At 36.5% G+C, this 9,843-nt stretch overlaps 1 protein-coding gene across 1 annotated transcript; it reads right to left on the reverse strand.

Annotated features, from left to right (window-relative positions):
* Positions 1-1,645: 1,645 nt before the first annotated feature.
* On the reverse strand, positions 1,646-9,096 carry IL21 (interleukin 21). The gene is made up of 4 exons (XM_058549766.1): positions 8,929-9,096; positions 8,785-8,820; positions 4,230-4,385; positions 1,646-1,747 (listed from the first exon to the last, which is right to left on the reverse strand). Exons 1-4 carry the CDS (start codon positions 9,094-9,096, stop codon positions 1,646-1,648), a joined length of 462 nt encoding a protein of 153 aa, XP_058405749.1.
* Between the last annotated feature and the right edge of the window lie 747 nt (positions 9,097-9,843).

Consider the following 9,843-nt stretch of genomic DNA (forward strand, 5'->3'; position numbering starts at 1 on the left):
GGCCTGGCACCACTTGACACTTAGGCGGGCTTTAGATGCGTGTTATCACCATTGTGCATGTATTTACATGATTCCTTTGTAATAATATTTTCAAATTTTAAAACAGAGTACCTTATTTCTGATGATAAAACATTTCATTGAGATTTGTTGAAATAATTGACTCCTAATACCTTTTAGAACTATAAATAATCTGTACTTGTTTTCAAAATACTTTCAAGTAGATAATTTTTCTTCTCAGAGTATAAAACATTTCCCATACAACATCCTCTTGCACACTCACAGCCATTTTAACAATAAGAGATTCTCAAATAGCTTATAACATTCTAGTGAAAAATTTATTTTTCTAGAGTTTTTAATTTCATATTTAAGTAAACTGCTGGAGTTGATATGAAATGGCAGTTAGAGCAGGTTGCTTGTTTTTACTACCCATGGTTGAAAGATTGGAATGTTTATGCAAAAGTCTGTTTTCTATTAGGACAGGAGTCCTAGCCTCTTGATTTGTCTCCTGATTTTGGTTTTATATAGGTGATTGAATTTGCGTTACGTAAAGCATGCAAACACAAAGAGTCTGTCATTTTAAAAAGAAGAAAGGAAGATAGAAGGAAACAGACATTTGGAATTACTAGCTCACTTCCCTACAATTATAAAAATTTGAGAAGAGAGCTACAAAACTTTTTAAAAACGCATTTGGTTGCATAAGACCATCTGATGTATGTCCCTCTATAGATTTTAATTGCCATTTCCACAAGCTTAAAGTGTTAGCTTATAAGGGAACTCGAGTTGGGGAAGGTACTATTAAACCCACTTAAAGAAAAAAAGACTAAAAGAGCCTATTCCATAAATACATTCATATCTATAGTATTTAAATATTTTGATAAATCCCAATAAAGAAGCAAGACTTTTTTGTAGCCATCTGGTAAAGCTATCCCTCAGTACATAAATAAATTATATATTTATATGTTAGACATTCCGAGATAAAAAGTAAACTCTTCAGATATACATTTTTAAACACTCATTTTCATTTCCTTAAAAGAATAAAGACTTCAACTTTTCATTTCGACCCTGTACTTCAATATTTTTCAGCTTGAATGAAGGTATATAACTTTTAAGTTATGATTATCAGAGACCTCATTCTTGTGGTAATCAAGATCAAGGCTAATATAAGATCAATAAATTCCCAAATTGTATTTTTGGTTCAAATTTTTAAGCTTTTCCCCCAACCAGGAAATGTCATAGTTGGGCAGTAAGATAAAGTAAAAACTTCAGAAGTCATAAAAATCCATAACGTAGGAAATTAGACTCTAATTGAGTAGAAAGTTTTTTTCAAGTTGACCAAACACAGAGCATGTAGATCAAACTGAAGTACTGCATAGTAATTCGGGGGAAATAGACCTGACTTTGAACACTTATCTGAGGTTTTTCCCCATCGCTAATATATTGTACTCCTCCATTTGGAATACCAAGACGTGAGTTTCACTGCTGTGTTAGAGTATGTAATATAGTGTCCAGCTTCAAGTGAGATCCTCAGGAATCTTCATATTCCATGGGTTCTAGAGAGATGCTGATGAATCATCTGTGGAAATAGTACACCATGAGTAACTTAAACATAAGAAGCAATCTGGACAGATGATGATGAAGTAGAAAATCAAATGTAATTTAAGTTAGATACCTTTTGGATGAGTGATTTCAATCTTTCTAGGAATTCTTTGGGTGGCTTTTTCTCATAAGAATCACATGAAGGGCACGTCTAGAAATCAACGAAAAAGTAACATTCTTCTTTAAAACTTTTTTCCTATTTAATAAAATGTTCATTTAAAATTTACTTTTTCAGGAAAACAGTATGGAGATTCCTCAAAATATTAAGGATAGAACTACCATACGATCCAGCTATTCCACTGCTGGGTATTTATCCAAAGAATCTGAAAACACGAACGTGTAAAGATACATGCACCCCTATGTTCACTGCAGCATTATTCACGATAGCCAAGGCTTGGAAGCAACCTAGGTACCCATCAAGGGACGAATGGATAAAGAAGATGTGGTAAACATACACAACGGAATACTACTCAGCCATAAGAAACAATGAAATCCGGCCATTTGTGACAACATGGATGGACCTCGAGGGTATTAGGCTAAGCGAAATAAGTCAGAGGGAGAAAGTCAAATACCGTATGATCTCACTCATAAGTAGAAGATAAAAACAACAAACAGTCACATAGAGACACAGATTGGTTGGTGGCTACCAGAGGGGAAGGAGGGAGGGAGGAAGGCGAAAGGGATGATTAGGCACATGTATATCGTGATGGATTGTAATTAGTCTATGGATGGTGAACATGATGTAATCTATACAGAAATAGAAATATAATAATGTACACCTGAAATTTATATAACGTTATAAACCAATGTTACTGCAATAAAAAAAAATAAAGTAAAATGTATTTTTCCAATTAGACACATAAGTCATGTTCACTGAAAAAATTTGGGAGGTGCATAAAATTGTTCAGAAAATAGCAACGGGAAAAATCACTTATAATCCCATCCTCAGAGATAAATACTGCAATGCTTTGGTGTATATCCTCCCACTAATTTTTTTCTTTCCATTTATGTTATTTTCTCTGGTTGGGATTTTGCTTTTTTTTTTTTACACTTATATCATGAGTATTTCCTATGTGTTAAATATTCTTCAAAAATATGACACACAATGCTTGCTTTGTATTCCAACACAGGATCAAACTATTGCTATTTTTGGACACGTAGATTGCTTCTAACTTTTCACTATTGTATGCAATCCTGCAAAGAATATCTCTGAATAATTTTTCATATACATCTTTATTTTATTTGATAAATTTCTGGAAGTAGAATTACTAAATTAAGAGGATAAAAAAATTTTAAGACTTTTGATGTACCTTATAAAAAAGTTTTACCTCTATTCACATAAAGAATTCTTACCATTATTGGGTATTGTCAAAATTTCAATCGAAAAAAATAGGATTTCCTTGTTTTAACGTGCAGTTATAGGGAGATTAAACAATTTTTCATGCGTGTAATGCCCACTTATATTTCTTTTTTTAAAAAATTCTTAGTTTATGTTCTTTATCCTTATTCCTGTTGAAAGACCAAACACCAGGCCACTGCACGATATTTAGCATCTCTAAAGCCAGTTTGATGTTGTAGTGAAAGCATTTGACTGAAAGGTGGGAGATATAAGTTCTAGTTCCCATTCTGGCACTTACTATTTGTGGGGCTTGGCACAAGCCACTTAACCTCTTTGGTCTCACTTTCCCATCTATCAGATGAAGATGCTTAACTGGATAGTTCTAAGGGCAGTGCCAGCACTACCATTTCATGAGCCTTTGATATTGAGTTTCAAAGGCATGCCCAGCTCCTTTCTTTCTGAGGAAAGTTTTAGAGGGATATTTCTCACATTGCAACCTGGCCAACCAATCAAAGGAAGTAAAAGTCATTTTGACAATATAATTAAGTTTCATTTGAATCATATGTAAAATTACTTGGAGGAGAGAGAACCGATAAAAAGTTTGGAGTGATTTATTTTATATATTTATCCACTGGTTTTGATTAATGTTTGAATTACTGGGGAGAGTATCAGCATTGCTCATGAGTTAACACAAGAAGAGCTTGTGCTCTTCTTATACATACAAGAAGGTCTCAGGACCCCAAAAACTAGGGACTATTGAAATTCCACACCCAAAAATGGGGTCTATCTATTTAAATGTAGTACTGACTCTGTGATGTACAAGACGGTAATATTCTTTAAGAGTGGAAGGCAAAGTCTGAGATGTATCCTGGTCTCTTGTAGTCTGTCTCTTTTCTTGTAGGAAAACTAGGATCTAGCTCCTGTTAGTAAGAATATAAGTTATATGTGACCACACAATGAAAGGAAAATACTTTTTAACTCCTAAGTTACAATTGGATGCTCTGCCTAATGACTTCTCACCTTGGGAAGCTATGTTAACTTATTCTAGCTACCAGGGACTGTTAGTAAATTCTAATTGGGTTTCTAGGCACTTTGAAGTCTGTGGTCTTAGAAAAGGTGACTTCACTTCTCAAAACACAGTATCTATGATAAGGTGTAACTGGAAGGAAGGCACTGGAGGCTCTGGCTACAAAAGTGTGTGTGTGTGTGTGTGTGTGTGTGTGTGTGTGTGTGTGTAACGTAATAGATATAGTTAATAAGTACAAATGAAATAGATGACAAATGACAATCTTACTGGTCTGTGTTTCTGTCTTTTCTCTGCATTTGTGGGAGGTAGTTTCCTCTTCAGCTGTTTAGTTAATACATTGATTTTCTTTTCGTTGTCTCCTGTATTTGCTGACTTTAGTTGAACCTTCTGAAAACATGAAAAAGCTGACAGCTCACAGTGTCTCTGAAAGAGAAGTAATTTGTGTATATATTAACAAGTTATTCAGAAAGTAAAAATGATCCTCACAACCTCTTTTTTTCGTCTACTACAGTGTCTTGGATCACATTCATTTCAGTAGACAAGTGAGGAATGATTTCATGTCTTACTTAATCTTTGGGCTGATTAAGGAGGCTCCTACAATGTAAAATTTCCCCTTGTGTTAGGGAAGAGAGGACATTTCCTTGCTTCACAGACAAGAGCAGGGAGCGTCACTCTTCCACACTTCTTTATTCCTAATGCCATTTTGAGGTCTGGGTGGTGGGCAGGACCTTTATGTGTTGTAGGGGAGAGTTATTTGGTTTTAGAACACATTTTCTGAATTATGAGGCTCTAAAAGTTACACTGGGAGTGGTGGCAGCTTTGGGTGAGTTATGCTGTAGTCTGATTAAGAATCTTTTTCATTTGTTTTTGTTTCTCTCTACAATGTACGTAGGAGTATCTAACAGTGACGTGTCTTGAGCATCATCTTATCCTGCACAACACCTGGCGTAGCATCTTGTTGCTAGTGAATGCTCCATAAATATTTGTAGAGTCAACAAATGAAGTAAATGAGTTAAAGCCCCTCCTTTGGGGAAAGGAAGTGGTACCTACCTCTGATGGCATATTCTACACCTAATATTCAAAACACCTGCCATAGACCACACATGACTATTCTAAAATCCTATTCACACTCTCAGGTCGGCTAGGGTAGGATTCTGCCTGAATCAAGCAGTGAAGGAACAGAATTTGAGGCTTGCCCAACCAATAGGAGGGAAGACTGTTCCTTAGAAAGTAGGAGTAGTGTCTCAGAGAATGGAGAAGTGGACAGAACAAGGATCAAAAACTGGTCTCTTGGTTTAGTCAAATAACTAGTGACTAGTGAATAAGTCAAAATCTTAGAAATCAAACTGAAAAGGAACTGGAATTTATTGGAAAAACAAAATTTATACTGACCAATGAAAACATTTTAATGCTGATCTAAGAACTTGTATCAAAGTTACTTTTTTCTCTTAGCAAATGTGTGTATATGATGCTATTCCTCCCCCTCCCCCCAAAGTGCTATATCTTCATTTCACTAATATGTGTGGAAACCACTGCAGCATAACCAGTGTCTCTCAGCTCCTACAAGGGCAGTCCCATATTTAATAATATTACCTGAGTCTTCTCATGGACAATCAGCTGAAAATAGCATCTAGCCTGCTTTGCATTTTCCAACCCATATGCTTACCCAATATGAATGTTGATTAATAACATGCATCTTTAAGACACAGCCCCATCAGGTTTGCTTTGCATACTTTGCCACAAGCCGAGAACCAGCTTATCTGGTTTCCTTATATCAGAGCAGCTTGCCTCTCATTAGGGCAAGGTAGTGTCCTTTCCATATGTTTGCCAAAATGCTTATTTAATAGAAACTATTTATAAATGTTAATTATAGCACTTTTTTTTTTCCTTGAAAACCACATGTTCATGTTTGTTGAAGTTTTTTCTTTTCTCTTCTTTTTGACCACAACCGGCTTAACTTACTGGAAAAAAATAATATTCATATTTAAAGAGGTAAATTTTCCAGCTGAAACTGAAAACACTAACTGCTTCATCCGTGATGATCTGAGAAACCAGCATTTCTCACAGAGGCCCATTTTGCTGAGTTAACATTTACATGTGTATGCTGAAAGAAAAGTAGGTTCCAAAGAAGTATAGGGGCCCTACCGAACGAACTCCCTTGAGGCAATATTGCCAGGAATGGTCAAGACCAGTGATGAAAGATTTTACACCTGAGAAAGCCCTTCCAAAAGCCTCTGAGTGGCATCTGGACTGATGCCCATCCTGACGGGGCTGTGCTCTCTCTCCTGCCCTTCCTCGTTCACCTGCGTCAACAGACAATGGTATTTTGTTTTGTGCTTTCTGCAAGCAGTGGGGCTGTCCCCGGCAATGTGTGGTCCAGAACAAATAACTGCTAGATTTGACTTCAGATGCACATCAAAGGCAGCCTCAAAGAGGAAAAGAAGTGGAGGAGCTGTCCTGCTAACTGATTTAAGAATGTGTTGTGATGGGGAGTGGAGAGATGAATCTTGATTCAGGCAGCTGCAGGTACCCTGTCACTTATGGGGTTTACAGGATGGCCCCAAGTTCATGTGTACCACCACCATCTGGGAGCATAACCGTTGCCCTCCTTTGCTGTGCCTTGGTAACAGCAGACTCTGAGGGCAACACTCTCTTTCCCTCATCCCTGAACAGATGAAAACATGAGGACTCTTCTGTTCTGCATTAGTTTTGCAGAATAGAGGGAGCAGAAAGGAAGTCAAAAGCAAGAGTAATAAACCACTCCTCTCTTAGCCAGAGAACAGTCAAGTGCTGCTTTTGCAAGGAGGCACATTCGTCTTTGTTGTTTTGCAATTGAGTATTTGAAAATATTTGCCTCCTTACAGCTTATTTTTAACCTACTTATTTTTTTTTTTTTTTTTGCAGAGAAAGCCCTAGCCATTCACACTAGGAAGTCTTGCTAACTGGGCAAAATTACCTTTGCCCCACACACCAATTAGTTTTATATCAGGGTATCTCAACAGTGGCATTACTGACATTTGGGGCTGGATAATTCTTTGTTGTCTGGGCTGTCCTGTGCATTCTAGAATGTTTAGTAGCATCCCTGGCCTCTACCTACTAGATACCGGTAGAAACCCCCCCACACACACACAATTGTGCCAGCCAAAAATGTCTCCAGACAATGCCAAATGTTCTCTGGGGGCAAAACCGCCACCAGTTAAGGACCGCTGGTTATATAATTAGAAAGAGAAAGAAAGATGCCTGGAGAGGCCATATAGAGATCTTGAATAATCACTATATATTAACATTTATATGCAACATTTAAAGGAATTTATTTTCACTAAACTTTTTAGTCTTTTTAAATCTCTTATAGCTCCTGCTTTGATGCTAGCCCTGAAAAACTTGATATAACACTACTGTAGCCTTGAACTATTTTCTTCCTTCCTGAGTTTGCCTGCTAGCATAGCTTAAAGATCTTGGTTATACCATCACTCACTTGTATCATAGCCAGCATTGCTTGATGAGATTCTCAGACAGATACAGTGTCACTGAGACAAAGTTCTCTCGTTATGATGTAAGATAAAAAATATCTCTCTTTAACAAAGCATATAAGAGAAGTACCCACCGAATCAACTCAAGTTAGAAAATGGGATATCTTTCTTATTTCTTATTTTGCAAGTTATAGACTGCAGCTAGGAAACTCCAGAAAGGACTCTAACCAGAACAGTAAAACAAGGATGCTATTAAACAGAGATGTGAGATGCTGAAAATGTATGTTTTGATAATTAGGACATTGATTAAGAAATATTCTTAGTTATTGGAAAAGTCTTTCCAATAAGCTGAATGTGCTACTTTCATTTTAGATGCTGCTTATTAGAAAAGGACCTAGTAAATGAGAGTGGTTAGGTTCAGAGCTAGAGAGTGAATTTTAGAGAAAAGCAATAGTTCTGACTCATTCACTTTCTAAATTTTTACACATAGTCATTTACGATAATTGTTTTCTTTGCAATGTATCTTCATGTCTCCCCCTTTGTAGTGTCCTAATTACTGGTAGCACTTTTATAGTTATTCTAATTTATGCAGTTGAAAGTCTGTGACAATGAAAACATTTCCCCAATTGCGTTTTTATCCTCAAGGTACCAAACCTGAAGACTAGATCGAAGTTACCAAGGAAAAGATCATCACGCAGCAGTCCTGAACTATATGCTAGGCCTCTTCTTCCTGGATCTAATGGATTTAAATGGCTTAAGAGAACGGGATGAGTTGTTGAAAATGGTCCTTTCAAAAGACCTCACCGAAGGCCAAAGACAAGACTCACTGAGGCCAAGGTATATGGGAATTATATTCTAAAGGATTTCCACACTACCATTCCTTCATGTTGTTCCTGTGATCTGTCTTTCTTTCGTTCTCTCTCTTTCTTTCTTTCTTGTCATTAAAAGGTGAATTCTTCTTGTGGTATGTATCTAATTTTCTTAGGTTTACAAAGAGGGCTCAAGAGCTTACATGAACAAGGGCTCTTAAAATGTAATTAGTTGATCATTGTTCAGAAACTGACCATAGTATAGATTTGTTTTCTAGTTTTGTTATTCTGTCTCAACAATACTCCTTGGGAGTACTCTTAGAAATATTTGGAGATAAAAGTATATTTTATAAGGTATGTAGTGTTTTATTGGTTGGCTTGTTGAATATTTGACCAAAATAGAAATAACTATTTCACCAACTATTAAACCCCCAAATTCATTGAAATTAAGTATATTCCTAAATAATAATGTTAATGCCTTTCTGAATTGGATTTAAAAATTTATATCAAATATACTTCACAAATAAATTCAACTGGTCTTACCTTTACATCTTCTGGAGCTGGCAGAAATTCAGGGTCCTAGAGCAAAAGAAAATTGGTTCTGAGTTATTTTTATAAGTCAAAAAGCTCCTTTTATATTAATTGAAGAATATTATTTGAATTTTGTTGTGACAAGTATGGCCTTACCAAGTCATTCACATAATTTTTCAGCTCATCAACAATATCTATAAGTTGACGCATTCTAATCAAAAGGCGATCTTGGCCTTGGAAGCTTGATTTATGGGCCACAGTCCCCAAAAAGATGACCATCAGGCAGATGACTATCCTCTCCATGTTGCCAGGACTGGATCTCATAAGTGCCAGTAGAACAAGACCTTGGTCTCAGTTTTCACTTCAGTTTGACTGTGAACAGTTTGTCAGTAAAGCTACCTATTTATTCATCCTTCAAGGAGAGGTAAAGCCCTCCCATTGCAGCCTGGAAATCTTTGTAGAATGGATGAATGTGAGTAACTCGTTTTTCTTTTCCACTGGCTAGGTATACGTGTGCATGTGCTAATGCGTGGGGGCAGGGATTGATGGAGTTAACGAAATGTGCCCCATCTGCATCTTAGACAGGAAAAAGAGAGAAATGGGTGAATTCCAATTTTCAGCATGAATCAAGAAGTGTGCATGGTAAACAGTAGATACTACAAGACTTCAAAGAAGTAAACAAAAATACTTTGATCTCTCTTTCTCTGCCTCCCCTAGCGTCTTACCTGTTCCCTCTGACAGTCATAAGGGCATTTCAATAATGAGTAAAGTGGCAACATGTGCTTTCTTGCAGGACTTTTTCTTATGGTAATAACTATGCCTTTTGACTGAAATCATCCAGTATTCCCTCACAAAGGTAGGAGGAGAGCTACCTGTTAGAAAATTTTAAATATCAGGGGTATTTTCCATATTAGCAAGAATATTTTAGGTTCTTAATCAGGCTAAAGGGTTTAAAGTAGAATTTGCTTCCAACTCTTCCCCAAAGCATCTTTAAGTAACATTAATCTTGGCTTCTAACATTTTACTTAACAATCTGATTCATACATATCATAAATGATCCTAAGGAACTCT

Source organism: Diceros bicornis, chromosome 11 (genome assembly GCF_020826845.1).
Source record: "Diceros bicornis minor isolate mBicDic1 chromosome 11, mDicBic1.mat.cur, whole genome shotgun sequence".
In the NCBI taxonomy this organism is placed as follows: domain Eukaryota; kingdom Metazoa; phylum Chordata; class Mammalia; order Perissodactyla; family Rhinocerotidae; genus Diceros; species Diceros bicornis.

Bases quoted from the DNA above. Each gene is read 5' to 3' on its own strand.
- IL21 (XM_058549766.1), bottom strand. From the start codon at position 9,096: ATGAGATCCAGTCCTGGCAACATGGAGAGGATAGTCATCTGCCTGATG. The intron at 8,821-8,928 runs GTAAGGCCATAC...CTTTTGCTCTAG, and splicing joins AAAATTATGTGAATGACTTG to GACCCTGAATTTCTGCCAGC. The intron at 4,386-8,784 runs GTAAGACCAGTT...CTTCTCTTTCAG, and splicing joins CAGCTCCAGAAGATGTAAAG to AGACACTGTGAGCTGTCAGC.